This window comes from Mobula hypostoma, chromosome 8 (genome assembly GCF_963921235.1).
Source record: "Mobula hypostoma chromosome 8, sMobHyp1.1, whole genome shotgun sequence".
Taxonomy (NCBI): domain Eukaryota; kingdom Metazoa; phylum Chordata; class Chondrichthyes; order Myliobatiformes; family Myliobatidae; genus Mobula; species Mobula hypostoma.
The window spans coordinates 129,748,461-129,767,935 of NC_086104.1; the positions used below are offsets into that span (position 1 = coordinate 129,748,461).

General features: G+C 43.1%; 1 protein-coding gene across 1 annotated transcript in view; it reads right to left on the reverse strand.

Moving 5' to 3' along the window:
* Positions 1-19,475, reverse strand: part of LOC134350954 (inactive carboxypeptidase-like protein X2) — a 129,896-nt gene that overhangs the window by 22,768 nt on the left and 87,653 nt on the right. The window contains exons 12-14 of the mRNA XM_063056826.1: positions 14,480-14,628; positions 6,062-6,146; positions 1,418-1,562 (exon numbers count right to left, since the gene is read on the reverse strand). Coding sequence (XP_062912896.1) covers positions 1,418-1,562; positions 6,062-6,146; positions 14,480-14,628 — 379 coding nt within the window. The remainder of the gene's footprint in view (positions 1-1,417; positions 1,563-6,061; positions 6,147-14,479; positions 14,629-19,475) is intronic.

Consider the following 19,475-nt stretch of genomic DNA (forward strand, 5'->3'; position numbering starts at 1 on the left):
ATGAACCTCCTCCTGACGTCAATAATCAGCTCCTTGGTCTTGCTGACATTGAGTATGAGGTGGTTGTTGTGACACCACTCAGCCAGATTTTCAATCTCCCTCCTGTATGTTGATTCATCACCACCTTTGATTTGGCCAACGGCAATGGTGGTGTCAACAAACTTGAAGATGGCATTTGAGCCATTACGCAGTCAGAAGTGTAAAGTGAGCAGAGCAGAGGGCTAAGCACACAGACCTGTGGTGCATCTGTGCTGATGGAATTGTGGAGGAGATATTGTTGCTAATCCAAATTGATGGGGGTCTGCCAGTGAGGAATTTGAGGATCCAACTGCCCAAGGAGGTATTGAGGTCAAGGTTTGAAGCTTATTGATTAGTTTTGAGGGGATGATGTATTGAATGCTGAGCTGCAGTCAATAAGGACCATCCTGATGTATGCATCTTTGCTGTCCAGATGTTCCAGGGTTGAGTGAAGAGCCAATGAAATGCCATCTCCTGTGGACCTGTTGCTCTGGTAGGCAAATTGGAGCGGATCAAAGTCGCTTCTCAGGCAGATGTTTCATCACCAACCTCTCAAAATGCTTCATCACTGTGGATGTTAGCAATAGTCACAGAGGCAGGTTACCACGTTCTTCTTAGGCACTGGTATAACTGGTGGGTGTCTCAGACCGCCAAAGTGAGAAGTTAAAGATATTGGTGAACACTTCAGCCTATTGATCAGTACAGGACTTCAGTACTTGGCCAGGTATCTCACCTGGGCTGGATACTTTCTTTGTTCACCCTCCTGAAGGATGTTCTCACGTCGGCCCCAGAGACTGAAATCAAAGGGTCATCGGGGACTGTGGGAGTTCATGATGGGTCCTCCATGTTTTGATGGTCAAAGTGAGCATATTACTAGCATATGTCATAAAGTTTGTTGTTTCGTGGCAGCAGTACATTGCAATACATCATAATAAAAAAAACTTTCAATTACAGTCAGTATATATAACAAAAAGAAAATTTAATTAAATAAGTATCGCAAAAAGGGAAATAGTGAGGTAGTGCTAATGGGTTCATTGTCCGTTCAGAATTCTGATGGCAGAGGGGAAGAAACTGTTCCTGAAACACTGAATAAACAAATTGATTATTATTACACAAAGATAGATGGAGTTGGAAGAAAATCATTGCAGTTTTATCAGACCCTGGCATGCTTGCCTGTAAATGGGTAGTCAGACAGGTAATAGGATTTCTGTCTTTCAAACAAAACCAATGATATTGAGAGAAATGTATACAAGCAGAATGATTTTCTAAATTCTTAGATTGTATTAGAATATATTTCAGTGGCCAGAAATATGCAGTTGCTTTCCTGTAGTTATTACACTGCTCACGTTACGTGGCAGATGGACAGATTTTCTTTTCTCGCAAGAGGGGAAATCCTCACCTGACAGCGGACAGGCAAGCACCTCCATTCTCATGCACAGGCTCCCATTCCAGCTCTGCGGATTGATTCGGATGTATCGGGCAACAACAGTTTCCGGGAATTCACTCAGAACTGGCGTATCTGTGTCCACGTTTCCGAAAAAAAGCTGTGGAAATTGGAGAATATCTGTTAATCGCCTTCCCCGTCTTGGCACTGCTATTATTATCCATACAGATTGTTTCTTTTGCATTAAAAAGACTGAATTGCTCATGTATGTCAAATTTCTAGGCTTGTTTTTAATAATGATTAACTGAAGGTCAGTAGACCTTGGACTCAAGTGCACGTGGCCTCAGAGAAACATTTCGGGATGTCACATCCCATTCAGACACTCTATAATATCTAAGATACGATATTTTCTCAAGAAGACCAGTGAAGAACAACAAACACACAAAGTGCTGCTGGAACTTGGTAGGTGAGGCAGCATTTATGGAAATGAATAAACAGTCAATGTTTTGGGTTGAGACTCTTTATCAGGACTGGAAATAAATTGGGAAGATGCCAGAATAAGATGAAGAGAAAGGAAGACAAGCTAGAAGGTGATAGGTGTAGCTAGGTGTGTAACGTGGTGGTGGGGGGGAATGAAGTAAGATGCTGGGAGGTGATAGGAGGAAAAGGCAAAGTGCTGGAGAAGGAGGAATCTTATAGGATAGGAGAGTGGACTATGGGAGAAAGGGAAGGAGAAGGCCAGTGGGGGAGATGACGGGCAGGTGAGGAGAAGAGGTAAGAGGCCAGAGTGAGGAATTGAAGAAGACAGAAGATAGAGGGGGAAAAATTGCCAGAAGTTGGAGATATCAATGTTCATGTCATCAGTTTGGAGGCTACCTAACTGAATCTGAGGTATTGCTCCTCCAACCTGAGGGGGGCCTCATCATGGCAAAGGAGGAGGCCATGGACCAACATGTCTGAACAAGAACGGGGATGCTTGGCCACTGGGAAGTTCCACCTTTTGCAGATGGAGTGGCTGTGCTCAATGAAGTGGTCCCCCAATCTACATCAGGTCTCACCAATGTAGAGGAGGCCGCATTGGGAGAACTTGGAAATTTTCAGATTTGCAGTTACAGTGTTGATTCACCTGGAAGGACTGTTTGGGGCCTTGAATGGGCAGGTATAGCAGGGATAAGTGCCAGGAGGGAGATCAGTGGGGAAGGACGAATGGACAAGGGAGTCACACAGGAAGCAATCCCTGTGGAAAGTTGAGAGTAGTGGGGGGGGGGGTAAAGCTGCGTTTGGTGGTCAGGTCCTGTAGAAGATGGTGAATGTTATGGAGAATGATGTGTTGGACACCATGGTAGTATAGCGGTTAGCAAGATGCTGTTACAGCTTGGGACATTCCAGAGTTCAGAGTTCAGTTCCCGCGCACTCTGTAAGGAGACTCCATACATCCACCCTGTGGAATGCCAGGGTTTTCTCCAGATCCTCTGGTTTCCTCCCACAGTCCAAAGACGTACCAGGTAGGTTAACTGGTCATTGTGAGTTGTCCCATGTTAAGTTAGGGTTAATGGGATTTGTCGAGGTTTGCTGAGGTGACATGACTCAAAGGGCCAGAAAGGCCTACACCGCACTGTATCACGAGATAAGTAAATAAACACGGAGGCTGATGGGGCGGTAGGTAAGGACGAGAGGACAGTTAAGGCAGTGAGAAGAAGGGGTGAGTGTGGATGTTCAGGAAATGGAGGAGATGTGCACGAGGGCAGCATCAATGGTGGAGGAAGGGAAACCCCATTCTTTGAAGAAAGAGGACATCTCTGATTTCCTGGAAAGGAAAGCCTCTTCCTGGGAACAGATGCAGCAGAGATGAAGGAACTGAGAAAAGGGAATAGCATTTTTATAGGGGACAGGGTGGGAAAGAGGTATAGTCAAGATAGCCATGAGAATTAGTAGGTTTATAAAAGATATTGGTAGAAAGTTTGTCTTCAGAGATGGAGACAGAGAGGTCAAGAAAGGGAAGAGAAGGGTCAGAAATGGACCAAGTGAATTCAAGGGCAGCGTGGAAGTTGGATGCAAAGTGAATGAAATTGATGAGCTCAGCAGTGCCAATTTGTTTCTCAATGTAGCAAAAGAAGAACTGGGGAGCATTACCAGGGAAGGCATGGCCAACGAAAAGGCAGGCACAGCTGGGGCCGATGCAGGCGCCCAAGGTCGCCCTGAGTTTGGAGAAAGTGGGAGGAGCCAAAGGAGAATTTGTTGAGTGTGAGGACCAGCTCTGCCAGATGGAGGAGGAGGATGGTGGTGGTGGTGGTGGAGGGGCATTCTGCTGTATTTCCCCCTTCATTTTCAGTACCGATGAAGGGTCTCGGCCCAAAACGTTGACTGTTTATCCATTTCCATAAACGCTGCCTGACCTGCTGAGTTCCTCCAGCATTTCATGTGTGTGTTGCTCCGGAGGTCCAGCATTTGCAGAATCTCTTCTGTACGTGACTAACAAAAAAGCCTGCTTTTCATTTGTGGGGCTGATCATGTTTTGTTCATCTTTTGTTTTTCTTGGTGAGATTAGTTAAACCAGGTGTAGGGATTGACCGGTTATGGTCTTGGTGAGATTAGTTAAGCCAGGTGTAGGGATTGACCAATTATGGTCTTGGTGAGATTAGTTAAGCCAGGTGTAGGGATTGATCGGTTATGGTCTTGGTGAGATTAGTTAAGTCAGGTGTAAGGATTGATTGGTTATGGTCATGGTTAGATTAGTTAAGTCAGGTGTAGGGATTGACCCGTTATGGTCTTGGTCCACATGAGGCAGAGGTAAACATATTCACCTTTTAAACTCATTGTAAGAACAGTCTGAAGGGAGGTTACATAGCATGGACAGGATAATTATCTGAACGTAAGAAACAACCATGAAGCAAGCACGTATATCATGAATGTTATTATCTCTGGACCATCAGGGTCTTGAACCAAAGGGGATAACTTCATGCCCCATCATTGAAATTTCCCACAACCTATGGACTCACTTTTAGGGACTCCACCTCATTTCTCGATATTTATTGCTTATTTATGTATTATTTTTTCTTTCTCTTTGTATTTGCACAGTTTGTAGTCATTTACAAAAAGGTTGAACACCCTAGTTGGTGCAGTCTTTCACTGATTCTATTATGGTTATTACTTTATGTGGATTTATTGAGTACGCCCACGTGAAAGTGAACCTAAGGGTTGTATATGGTGACATGTAAGCACTTGGATAATAAATTTACTTTAAACTCTTTGAACTTTGTATGTGTCAATTGTTCTGATAAAACAGCCCATAATATCCTTCCACTTCCAAATACACAAACATCTGTCAATTTGTCTGATGTATGACCGGTAGTGTATCTTGGTGTGTGAGACCCATGCACTGTGCTCAGCTCTGATTTAGTGTGCGTGATGTCCATATGTTATGCTTAACACCCACAGTTCCTGAACAAGGAAATTCTAAGTATCCACCCACTTATATCCTCCAAGAGGCCCACATGTTGGGTTTGGAGGTTTGCGTGCCTCAGTGACCCGGAGAGCTGTGCTGGCTGGAGTCAGGGCCTTGTGCTGTGGCTCTTAGGAGGGTGACCCAAGCCAAACAGGTCAAAGGGTAGAGGCCAGACTCAGAGTGGTCCAGCGGTCCTCCAGGTTCGGGGGTTCAGCTCAGGGCTAGCAACCCTGACTGGTCAAACAAAGCTGATATGGAAACAGCAATGAAGAATCTTCCTACATCTGTGTGTGATGGTATTCCTGAGTCTCCACATGGGACTTGCATGGAAAATGAGGGGAAGCTACTGGCATGATGAAGGAAGCCCTGAACACCACCAAGACCAAAATTAGTTTCTGGAAAGACAGGCAAAGATGGAGAACCTTTATTATTGCCCTAAATGCAATAAATATTCATGAGAGGCGGGAGGAGAAGATGGCAGCCCGACGCAACTCGCAGCAGCCACTCCGGTGAATGATATCTGTTATTTGTCAAGTCGGGTGCCGTGCACAATCCTGATTTGATGGAGATAGACGTGAGAGCATGGAGGAGCATCTGGCGAAACTTCTGAAATGCCTGCTTCACTGCTGCTGCTACTGTGTGGTCCGGAATCTCCGGAGGAGAAGGCCCCAAGTCCTCGGCTTTGCTTGTTGCTCGGCGGCCAGGGAAGAGTCGAAGCATTCGGCAGAGGATGGTGCTTGGAGAGACTGTATCGGAGGGACTGGTCGGAGGCTCGAAGTTTTCAGATGGACTCAGAGTCCGCTGCAGTCGGGTGCTTCCAGTGCATCGGCAAGTTGGCGGCGCTTGGAGGTTCATGGCAGGGAGAGTTTCTCCCTTCTGCTGCCTGCGTGAGATGATGAGTCGATTGGGACTTTGAGACTTTTTTTTACTGTGCCCATGGTCTGCTCTTTATCAAATTATGGTATTGCTTTGCACTGCTGTAACTATATGTTATAATTATGTGATTTTGTCAGTTTTAGTCTTGGTTTGTCCTGTTTTTCTTGTGATATCATTCTGGAGGAACATTGTATCATTTTTAATGCATGCATTTCTAAATGACAATAAATGAGGACCGAGTGTCCTCATAATCTAATCTAATGCTCGTGGCCTAACAAGCAGTAAATAAATTATATCCATATAACTAAACAATATACACCATTAAGTGAGACACATACCCAATCGTAATACCCATCTGTGTATGTCGTCCATGTACGACTGTCGTTGCTGAACTGTACGTAGTATGTGTTCACCCAGTCATTGCTGTCAAGAAAGAGAACCAGCTGTTAGTATCAAGACCTTTCTGTGACTAGAGGAGTCTATCAGTTTATAAGTGTGAAGTCATTTACTTTGGTAGTTCAAATTTAAAGACAGAACTTAGTATTAATGGTCAGACCCTTGGCAGTGTGGAGGATCAGCGAGGTCTTGGGGTCCATGTCCATAGGACAGTCAAAGCTGCTGCGCAGGTTGACAGTGTTGTTAAGAAGGTGTATGGTGTGTTGGCCTTCATCATCTGTGGGATTGAGTTCAAGAGCCGTGAGGTAATGTTACAGCTATATAAGACCTTAGTTGGACCCTACTTGGAGTACTGTGTTTAGTTCTGGTCACCTCACTACAGGAAGGATATGGATACTATAGAAAGAGTGCAGAGGAGATTTACAAGGATGTTACCTGGATTGGAGAGCACGACTTATGAGAATAGGTTGAGTGAACTTGACCTTTTCTCCTTGGAGCAACAGAGTATGAGAGGTGGCCTGATAGAGGTGTTTAAGATGATGAGAGGCATAGATTGTGTGGATAACCAGAGGCTTTTTCCCAGGGCTGAAATTGCTAACACGAGGGGGCATAGTTTCAAGGTGCTTGGAAGTAGGTACAAGGGGGATGTCAGAGGTAAACTTTTCACACAGAGAGTGGTGGGTGTGTGGAATGCACTGCCAGAAAAGTTGGTAGAGGTGGATACAATCGGGTCTTTTAAAAGACTCCTAAATAAATACATAGAGCTTAGAAAAATAGAGGGCTACACGCTAGGGAAATTCTAGGCTGTTTCTAGAGTAGGCTACATGGATGGCACAACATTGTGGGCCTAAGGGCCTGTAATGTGCTGTAGATGTCTATGTTTTATCAAACCTTCACCAGCAAATGCTGGCACTAATATGATTTGACTGTTAAGCATTTGTGAAGAATACTCAAATGGTGACTCAAGATGAAACATATTTTTAAAATTAGGAAAATCAGGATGTAAAGGCCAAAATCACAGAAATTTTCAAGGTTTAAAAGAAGGTGAGTTAATCAAGAGGTTGAAATTAGATAATTTCATGATTGGATTTTAAACGTGACATTTGTAAGAAGGTTGCTGCAGAGATAGTTGTGCGACTGTGGTGAACAGAGCTGAAGAAACATTCTGATGAGATTTGCATTGGGCGATGCAGAAAAGGGGGAAATATACAGGGTATTATGCTTACATTTTGGGAACAACAAAGGACGTTGTATTAGTAAAGGAGAAAGTGGAAGCTGGCTTGAGGAAAGAAAGTGTGGGAAGGTGGTCATGAATGAAGGATTGCCTGTTTGAATAGCACAACTTCATCACCCCTCTGCCATCAGATTTCTGAACGGTCCATGAACATGACCTCATTATTACTTTTTTTTTGTACTATTTATTTACTTATTTTTGTAATTTATAGATTTTTTAAAAATGTCTTTTCACTCCACTGCTGCAAACTTCATGTCATATGTCCATGATAAGATACATCTGATTCTAATTCTGAGCTTTCTCTTGGCCCAGGACTGCTGTAACAATGCGTTACACAAGTCTTTGACTTTCTTACTGAATGTAAAAGAGGGGTCAGGAGTAAAAATGAAATTTAAAAATGAATTGGGATGAAGAAGGTTAAGGGCAGAGAGATGCAAATGTCGTCAAATGAAGAGGAATGGTAACTGATAAACAAAAAGGGAAGGTGCTGGAAATCTGAAATGAAAACAGATTAACTGACATTAATAGTTCCATGTTTTGTTTGTATTATATAAAAATGTATACAAATAATAATTTTGTTCTCAGAGTATGGACAATGCTGCCAATACCAATACCCTCAACTTTCTTCAGAGTTTGCAATGATATCTAAAACTTTGACAAACTTCTATAGATATTTAGTGGAGAGTATATTAACTGGCTCTGTTACAGCTTGGTATGGAAACACCATACCTTTGAATGGAAAGTAGTGGATACAGCCCAGTCCATCAAAGGTATCAACCAGATCTACATTAAACATTGTCGCAGGAAAGCAGCATCCATCATCAGGGACCCCCACCACCCAGGACATGCTCTCTTCTCACTGCTGCCATCAGGAAGAAGGTACAGGAGCCTCAGGACTCGCACCACCAGGTTCAAGAACAGTTACTATCCCTCAACCATCAACCTCTTGAACCAAAGGGGATAACTTCACTCAACTTCACTTGCCCTGTCATTGGAATGTTCCCATCACTCTTGGACTCACTTTCAAGGACTCTTCATCTCATGTTAGAAACACAGAAACTTAGAAAAACCTACAGCACAATACAGGCCCTTCAGCCCACAAAGCTGTGCCAAACATGTCCATACCTTAGAACTACCTAGGTTTTACACATAGCCCTCTATTTTTCTAAGCTCCATGTAGCCAGCCAGGAGTCTCTTAAGAGACCCTATCGTTTCCGTTTCCACCGCCACCGCCGCCGCCAGCAGCCCATTCCACACACACACCACTCTCTGCGTAAAAAACTTACCCCTGACATCTCCTCTGTACCTACTTCCAAGCACCTTAAAACTATGTCCTCCCATGCTAGCCACTTCAGCCCAGGGGAAAAGCCTCTGACTATCCACACAATCATTTCTTCTCATTATCTCGTACACCTCTATTAGGTCACCTCTCATCCTCCATCACTCCAAGGAGAAAATGACGAGTTCACTCAACCTATTCTCATAAGGCATGCTCCCCAAACCAGGCAACATCCTTGTAAATCTCCTCTGCACCCTTTCTATGGTTTCCACGTCCTTCCTGAATTGAGCACAGTACTCCAAGTGGGGTCTGACCAGGGTCCTATATACCTGCAACATTACCTCTCGGCTCTTAAACTCAATTCCACGATTGATGAAGGCCAGTGCACTGTATGCCTTCTTAACCACAGAGTCAACCTGCGTAGCAGATTTGGGTGTCCTATGGACTCGGACCCCAAGATCCCCCGATCCTCCACACTGCCAAGAGTCTTATCATTAATGCTATATTCTGCCATCATATTTGACCTATCAAAATGAACAACCTCACACTTAACTGGGTTGAACTCCATCTGCCACTTCTCAGCCCAGTTTTGCATCCTATCAATATCCTGCTGTAACCTCTGACAGCCCTCCACATTATCCACAACACCCCCAACCTTTGTGACATCAGTAAATTTATTAACCCATCCCTCCACTTCCTCATCCAGGTCATTTATAAAAATCACAAAGAGTAGGGATCCCAGAACAGATACCTGAGGCACACCACTGGTCACTGACCTCCATGCAGAATATGACCTGTCTACAACTGCTCTTTACCTTCTTTGTGCAAGCCGGTTCTGGTTCCACAAAACAATGTCCCCTTGGATCCCATGCCTCCTTACTTTCTCAATAAGCCTTGCATGGGGTACCTTATCAAATGTCATGCTAAAATCCATATACAGTACATCTGCGGCTCTACCTTCATCAATGTGTTTAGTCATATCCTCAAAAAATTCAATCAGGCTCATAAGGCACGACCTGCCTTTGACAAAGCCATGCTGACTATTCCTAACCATATTATGCCTCTCTAAATGTTCATAAATCCTGCCTCTCAGGATCTTCTCCATCAATTTACCAACCACTGAAGTAAGACTCACTGACCTATAATTTCCTGGGCAATCCCTACTCCCTTTTGTGAATAAGGGAACAACATCCACAACCCTCCAATCCTCTGGAACCTCTCCTGTCCTCATTGATGATGCAAAGATCATTGTCAGAGGCTCAGCAATCTCCTCCCTCGCTTCCCACAGTAGCCTAGGGTACATCCCATCTGGTCCCAGTAACTTATCCAACTTGATGCTTTCCAAAAACTCCAGCACATCCTCTTTCTCAATATCTACATGCTCAAGCTTTTCAGTCTGCTGCAAGCCATCCCTACAATCGCCAAGATCCTTTTCCGTAGTGAATACTGAAGCAAAGTATTCATTAAGTACCTCCATTATTCCCTCTGGTTCCATACACACTTTTCCACTGTCACACTTGATTGATCCTATTCTCTCACGTCTTATCCTCTTGCTCTTCACATACTCGTAGAATGCCTTGGGGTTTTCCTTAATCCTGTCCACCAAGGCCTTCTCATGGCCCCTTCTGGCTCTCCTAATTTCATTCTTAAGATCCTTCCTTCTGGCCTTATAATCTTCTAGATTCCTATCATTACCTAGTTTTTTTTAACCTTTCATAAGCTTTTCATTCTTCTTGACTAAATTTTCAACAGCCTTTGTATACCACGGATCTTGTACCCTACCATCCTTTTCATGTCTCATTGGAACGTACCTACTCAGAACCCCATGCAAATATCCCCTGAACATTTGCCACATTTCTTCTGTACTTTTCTCTGAGAACACCTGTTTCCAATTTATGCTTCCAAGTTCCTGTCTGATAGCCTCATATTTCTCCTTACTCCAATTAAACATTCCCTAACTTGTCTGTTCCTATTCCTCTCCAAGGTAAAGGAGATAGAATTGTGATCACTATCTCCAAAATGCTCTCCCACTGAGGGACCTGACACCTGACCAGGTTCATTTGCCAATATCAGATCAAGTACAGCCTCTCCTCTTGTCGGCTTATCTATATATTGTGGCAAGAAACCTTCCTGAACAAACTCTACCCCATCTAAACCCTTCACTCTAGGGAGATGCCAATCAATATTTGGGAAATTAAAATCACCCACCACAACCACCCTGTTATTATTACTCCTTTCCAGAATCTGTCTCCCTATCTGCTCCTCGATGTCCCTGTTACTATTGGGTGGTCTATCAAAAACACCCAGTAGAGCTATTGACTGCTTCCTATTCCTAACTCCCACCCACAGAGACTCCATAGACTCTATGGCGTAGACAAGCCCTCCATGACTTCCTCCTTTTCTGCAGCCGTGACACTATCTCTGATCAACAGTGCCACGCCCCCACCTCTTTTACCTCCCTCTCTATCCTTTCTGGAACATCTAAAGCCTGGCACTTGAAGTAGCCATTCCTGCCCTGCACCATTCAAGTCGCTGTAATGGCCACAACATCATAGCTCCAAGTACCGATCTACATTCTAAGCTCATCCACTTTATTTATAATACTCCTCGCATTAAAATAGACACATTTCAAACCATTGGTCTGAGTGCGTCCCTTCTCTATCACCTGCCTATCCTCCCTTTTGCACTATCTCCAAGCTTTCTCAATTTGTGAGTCAACCTCCCTTCAGTTCAGTTCCCACCCCCCAGCAATTCTAGTTTAAACTCTCCCCAACAGCCTTAGCAAACCTCCCCACCAGGATATTGGTCCCTCTCGGATTCAAGTGCAACCCCTCCTTTTTGTGCAGGTCACACCCGCCCCAGAAGAGGTCCCAATGATCCAGAAATCTGAATCCCTACCCCCTGCTCCAATCCCTCAGCCACGCATTTATCCTCCACCTCATTCTATTCCTATACTCACTGTCACGTGGCACAGGCAGCAATCCCGAGATTACTACCTTTGAGGTCCTGCTTCTCAACTTCTTTCCTAACTCCCTGAAGTCTGTTTTCAGGACCTCCTCCCTTTTCCTACCTATGTCGTTGGTACCAATATGTACCACAAGCTCTGGCTGTTCTCCTTCCCACTTCAAGATACCGTGGACACGATCAGAAACATCCCGGGCCCTGGCACCTGGGAGGCAAACTACCATCCGCATTTCTTTCCTGCGTCCACAGAATTGCCTGTCTGACCCCCTAACTACAGAGTCCCGTATCACTGCTGCCATCCTCCTCCTTTCCCTACCCTTCTGAGCCACAGGGCCAGATTCTGTGCCAGAGACACAACCACTGTTGCTTCCCCCAGGTAGGCTGTCCCCCCCAACAGTACTCAAGCAGGAATAATTATTGTTAACTTAATGTTCTTGATATTTATTGCTTATTTATTTATTATTATTATACTTGCAAGTGGCATGCATCTGGACAACAGACTTGAGTGGAGCATCAATACAGAGACTGTGTACATGAAGGGCCAGAGTCACCTCTACTTCCTGAGGAGACTGAGGTCCTTTGGCATATGCAGGCCTCTCCTTCACATGTTCTACCAGTCTGTTGTCACCAATACAGTCTTCTATATGGTGGTTTGCTGAGGCAATGGCATCAACATGGGTGATGCCAACAGGCTCAATAAACTGATTAGAAGCGCTGGCTCTGTTATAGGAGTCAGACTGGACACACTGGAGTCTGTGGTAGAACAAAGAACCCTACGGAAAATCCTGGCAATTCTGGACAATGTTTCTCACCCTCTGCATGCCACCTTGGCTGAACAGAGGAGCACTTTTAGTAATAGACCAAGACAACTGCACCGCTTCAAAGAGCGTTATATGGGGTCATTCTTACCCTTGGCCATTAGGCTCTATAGTGAACAGCTTATAGCTGGGGAAGTGATGACCTTCTCCCATTAGCTCTGTTTAGCTCTGTTTGCCACACCCTGCTAACGCGGACACCCTGTGTAATACTACCATCGCCTATCCGGAAGGTGTGACTGTGCACCCATTACTGTGTAATATTACGAGGATTCTTCACCACCATCTTATCAGTGTGAACTTGGAACCTTTGTAAATGTTGTAATCTTCGACATGTAAATCTTATATACCTTATTTTTAAGGCAACTAATTTTTTATTCTTTCTTTCGTCTCTTCTAATATTTGTATAGCTGTGAACATGCGATGCTACTGTGACACTGTAATTTCCTTTGGGATCAATGTAGTATCTATCTCTCCTTCTTTTTGTATTTACACAGCTTGTTGTCTTTTGAACATTAGTTGAACACCCAAGTTGGTACCGTCTACCACAGTTATTAATCTATTATGGATTTATCGAGTGGACCCACAAGAAAATGAATTTTACAGTTTTATATTGTGACATATATGTACTTAAATAATAAGTACTTTGAACTTTGAACTTTAAAAAGGCATTGATGGGATTTCTTCATGCTTTACTGCTGTATTTAGGCTCATGAGGCCCCCACAGCTGTGTTAAGTAGGAAAATTGACCAAGAAGTAATAAAAAATAGTCACATAAGTGTACATTTAAAGATTTTGCATGGCTCAGAAACAATTTAAGTATTAATAATACTTCTCTGATCTTGCTTAGTGGTACACGTCACAGAAGAGATGCAATAGCTGATGATTAGACATGAGCAGTATGAAAAATTACAAATATATTAAAACAAAAGTTTTTTTTCCTTTCAAAGATACTTGACAATAACTAACTTGATACAGATATTGCAAGGGGTTTGTAGAGTATGTTTCAAGACCACACAACAGAAAGAGAACCAACTAATTGAATATGTAAACATTTGATGGAACTGGATGATGTGAAAGTGATTTGATAAGAGTGACAGTAAGGACGGAATGCTGAAGGAACCGATGGAGAAAAGAACCAGTAAATGATTGGCCACTATATAGTTTACAGAAATGGTTAGCCAGGAGCAGAACTTAGTGAAAGTCATATGACAGCAATTTGCTTAGAACGGGACCATATCCAAATATAAGTAAAACATTTCCAGATTGCTGAAACGGATAGATATCATAGTCAATCAAACAACCAGCAGAATTCCTATATCTGTAATTATAGATTACGTCAGAACTTTAAAGGCAGTGGAGAAGCAATGACTAATTCTTCCTATGGTTCCACATATTAATCTCAAGATAAACTTTTTTGAGGATACCATATCCTCAAGAATATATCATTTCAAACCATATATTCTCTTTGTTCCTGATATTCCTTCTCCTTGGAAATTTTCTTATATTTAAAGAAAATTCAGCACATTTACCTTTAAAACTATGGGCTGTTGCCTTAAGCGCTGATTAAAGTCACGGAAGCCATCTTATATTCTCCAATAAACAACTTTCAGTATGATTCTGTCTGCACGTACTCAGTGATACAGCACAGATTAGGCCCTTCTGGCCCTCTGAGCCATGCTGAACAAGCATCCCCACAACTTCGATTAATCCATTAACCCTGACCCAATCACGGGACAGCTTACAATCGCCAATACATCTTCGGACTGTGGGAGGAAACTGGAGCACCCGGAGAAAACCTTCACGTTCCACTGGGAGGATGTACAAAGACTCCTTACAGAACCTTGCCGGAATTGAACTCTGAACTCCAGAGCACGGCGAGCTGGAATAACGCCGCGCTAACCGCTACACTACCGTGGCACTTGCATAGTTTAGAAGACAATAAACTATATATTAGGACTCAGAAACATTTTGTTTCGTCTTTTCACAAGTGCAACATTCATTAGAGCTGAAAAGCAATGAGACGACAAACCCAACCATCAATAAAGTGAACTACTTATCAGCGTACTGGAGCAGTGAATCACGGCCCTGTGTGATAACTCCACTGAATTCAACCAGCTTTCGGGCATCAACTTCAATCCATTGTGCTTGGTCTTCTTCTTGAGCACACCAGGCCCCGTCGTAAAAGTCGTCATCCTCCTCATTTTCAGTACCTGCCTGGGAAATGGGAGAAGCAAATTTCAATTACACCACTTCTTTCTAAAACTGATTTTCATTTTCACTCTTTGGCTAACCATTCGGGGCTAGTAACACTAGCTGTACTTTGCAAAAGTAAAGTCGAAGGGCCGCGAGTGGAGTCCTTGCTGGTTTTACCCTCTATGTTGATAGTGTGTGGATTGGAACTGGGATATTAATCAGTTTTCTTGCATCTGATTAGTAACTAGTGAGCTCAAGCTATGCAGTGAGCTGTGAGCTCTCCTTGTAATGCTGAGATAATCATTGCCTCCTCTGTAAGGGTTTACAATCCAGTGCTAATCCCAGTGAGTATAGTCAGTATGCAGACCATCTGCTATGGAAACAGGATTCCTTATTACACTTCATAATAAGGAGGTTTTATTTGATGCTCTACACTACAAGAAAGAGAAATCCTCCTTTAAGATTATTTTCCTTTATAAACACAAGAGATTCTGGAAACCCAGAGTAACACACACAAAAGGCTGGAGGAACTCAGCAGGTCAGGCAGCATCTATGAAGAGGAATAAATGGCCAAGACCCTTCATCGTGACCTTTATAAACCCACTTTCCTTTATAAACTTAGGGCAGGTGACAATACTGGGAAGACAAAGAGGGAGAAATTCCTTTCAGCTGTTAGCAATTTTGCAAGCAATCATCAAGTAAGCACAGCCCCATATATCAGGTGCAGTAAGGCCACAGGTAGTCAGATGTGGCTTTCATTGTATAAATGATTTGAGTGTTGGAGACCGTGGGGTGATTGCACAGAAGTACATAACATCATGAGGGGCATAGACAGGGTGATTGATCTTTTTCCAGCGCTGGCAAATCAAAAAAAACTAGAGGATATTGTTGTAATGTTAGGGATGAAAGGTTTAATAAGACAATGGAGGAAAACTTATTGGTACACAGTGAGTGATAGATATATGGAATATATCAACAGAGGAAATGAGGCAGGTACATTATAAATATTTAAGTATCTGGATGGTAAGAGTTTAGCAGGATATGAGTCAAGTGCTGCCTTCTATATATTGGCGAGACCCGACGCAGACTGGGAGATCGTTTTGCTGAACACCTACGCTCTGTCCGCCAGAGAAAGCAGGATCTCCCAGTGGCCACACATTTTAATTCCACGTCCCATTCCCATTCTGATATGTCTATCCACGACCTCCTCTACTGTAAAGATGAAGCCACACTCAGGTTGGAGGAACAACACCTTATATTCTGTCTGGGTAGCCTCCAACCTGATGGCATGAACATCGACTTCTCTAACTTCCGCTAATGCCCCACCTCCCCCTCGTACCCCATCTGTTATTTATTTATATACACACATTCTTTCTCTTTCTCTCCTTTTTCTCCCTCTGTCCCTCTGACTATACCCCTTGCCCATCCTCTGGGTTCCCCCCTCCCCCTTTTCCTTCTCCCTGGGCCTCCTGTCCCATGATCCTCTGATATCCCTTTTGCCAATCAACTGTCCAGCTCTTGGCTCCATCCCTCCCCCTCCTGTCTTCTCCTATCATTTTGGATCTCCCCTCCCCCTCCTGTCTTCTCCTATCATTTTGGATCTCCCTTCCCCCTCCCACTTTCAAATCTCTTACTAGCTCTTCCTTCAGTTAGTCCTGATGAAGGGTCTCGGCCTGAAACGTCGACTGTACCTCTTCCTAGAGATGCTGCGTTCACCAGCAACTTTGATGTGCGTTGCTGGAAAATAAGATTAGCTTGAAAGTACATCTGGGTCAGCATACACAAATATGGGCCGAAGGGCCTTTTCTGAGCTTTATAACTCTGACGCTATGATAGCGAGTTGGCTGATAGCCCTTTGTATCTCATTTACGTAAGTACTTTTATCCTCAGAATGAGGAGTTACAGGATAGATAGGTTTAATTGGAGAGTGACAAGAGCAGATCTTACGGATTGTGGATAAGGGACCGTGCATGTGCTTTAATGTTTTTAAGGAAAGTTTGGTAAGGGGTGTTAATATTTGAATTAGTGTACAAAAGAAAAGGATTTGTTGGGATTTGGGGATTTGGGAAAATAATGGGTTGTCTTACCCTCATGAAAGGTGAATAGCATCAACAATCAGTAGGACTGAAAAGACTAACGGTACATAGTGATTTAAGTCACCAACAGTGATCTATAGGTTTCCAATCGTTCAGGAGCCAAGGTAATAACTCAACCTTATCCTTCAGAACTTGCAGCCTTACCTGACAAGTTCTCCCACCTTTAGACCCGATGAGAAACTGACCCAAAGCTTATCTTTGTTATTTCATTTTAAGGATATTCCTCCTTCTTTTCACTTCCACACTGATAATTCCCTTCAAGAGTAGAATGTGAAAATTGGAAAGCAAAATATTCAAAATGGCTTTTAGAAGACCCTTCCCAACAAACGTGGAACTTGGATTTCAAACAGTTTGATTTATTTAACAGTTAGACATCGGCATCCAGGGAAGTTGTACAAAACAACTCCAAATTGAGACTTTGCTGGCATTTTTGTGATGCATGTCCTTTCAGACGTAGATGTTTTCTCCAGGAGTATGAAGATTACTCCCTAAATAGCTTTTCTTTCTGCCAAGTGTCAGGTTGCCCTTGACATTTTAGTACACAACTAACTAATCCAGGGTTAGCGACATAGAAACCGCAAAGTTGCTCTCTGATGTCCTCCTCACTGCCACGGCAGCGCTAAAATGGCATAAGATTACAGTTTAAAAAAATCTGACGCAGACGTATTGTCATAGTTGTGGAAGAATCAATACTGTTCTGCACTAAGTCATACTGAGTACATCAGAGAATGTTATGGGGGGCGGTTTGATGTGTATATCAGATAGGTGGGAGCAGGATGTATGTGTGAAACTGCGGAGTTGGGTGCATGGGGAAGGAGATGTTACTGAATCATAAGCAACATGCACAAAACGCTGGAGGAACTCAGCAGGCCAGGCAGTATCTATGGAAAAGAGTAAACAGTCGACCTTTCAGGCCAAGACCTTTCTTCAGTTTGGATTTCCAGCATCTGCAGATTTTCTTGTGTTTTTGTTACTGAATAATAACTTTGAATAGTGCAATAAGGAGTCATGGAGTAAAGCACTTGAAGTATAATATTAAAAAAAAACAGAAATTGCTGGAAACACTCAGCTGGTTAGACAGTATCTGTGTTGAGAGATAGAGAGTAAACACTCCAGGTCACCAAAACCATCGAAAGGCAGTTCTCTTGTCTTCAAACATTTGTGGGGTATCAAACTAATTGAACAATCAAACTAAAGCTGGGATTTAAGAAGTTGTTCAGGGATGTCGTACGAATTTGAACCAATATAAATTTGTTAATTTAAAAATTATTAACGGTATTTATGCAGCTTTGTTTCAAATAGTTATCAAGTTTGATAACCTGGGCTGAATGACCTAATTCTGCTCCTGTGTCTTATGGTCTAAATTTGATATTGTTGATAAACACATACTTGTTCAAAATAATCATCAGAAAACACTGAATTTCTACCGAAACTGAGGGGGAGTTTTATTAACCTGCAAAAATAGCATTGATATATATAACTCCCTGACTGGAATTAGTTTCTTTATTTTTTTAAGGTATTTGCGTAGAGGACATGCTGTCTTCTGACTGCTGCCATCAGCCTCACGACCCACACCACCAGGTTCAGCAACAGTTATCACCCCTCAACCAGAGGGGATAATTTCACTCAACTTCACCCACCCATCACTGAACGGTTCCCACAACCCACGGCCTCACTTTCAAGGACTGGTCATCTCATGTTCTCGATATTTATTGTTTGTTTGTCTACTTATTACTTTTTTCTTTAGTATTTGCTCAGTTTGTTATCCTTTGCATGTTGGTGTTTGTCCGTCCTGCTGGGTGCAGCCTTTCACCGATCCTAAACCAGGGAAAATCTGCAGATGCTGGAAATCCGAGCAACACACAAAATGCCGGAGGAACTCAGCAGGTCAGGCAGCATCTATGGAAAAGAGGAAAACAGTCGACATTTTGATCTGAGTCTCTTCATCAGGACCCGATGAAGGGTCTCAGCCCGGAATGTCGACTGTCCTCTTTTCCATAGATGCTGCCTGACCTGCTGAGTTCCTCCGGCATTTTGTGTGTGTTGCTCGCACGGGCTCTATTATGTTTCTTGAATTTACTGTGTTTTGCAAGAAAACGAATCCCAGAGTTGTACCTATGTGACATATATGTACTTTGAACCTTTGAGTTTTTCCCTCATATTCAGATATCTGCACTTTCTTGTCATGACAGACACCACTGTAGTTTTAAAATAGGGTTTCCCCAGTGCTGAGGTTGTGATGGATCAGTGAATCTGTGCAGCCTGTTTTCCTTATGCTAGTATTATATCTAATATTTAAAACAGGTTTTTATGTTTTACTCTGTTCCTCCAATATATGCAGCCGTGGAGGAAGATTTTCCCACCAAAGTACCTCCCATTTTGACTCATTAGTCAAAATGGGAGGTACTTGCTTACTCTGCTTGACGTGACCACCACCTTGACTGTGCAACCAGGTGAACCACAATACAAGAAAGTATGTCAGGATTTGGACTCTGCATTTTTCACACCCAACTAGAACATTTTGATAATATTTAGCTTGCAGATTTAGTGTAAATATTGGATCAGGTTTTGTGTCAGATGCAATGCATACACACCGCAGAAAGCCCACTTGTGGTCAGTCTAAAGAGATTCTGCTGAGTGTCGCCTGTTTTCTAGCTCTGACATATCAAGCAGAAATTATTTACTCTTGCTTGTTGGCATCAACCAATTTCTGGCAAAGTCACAGTATGTTTTCATCTAAAATTGCCTCTCAGAGTCAAAGATACTGCTTTC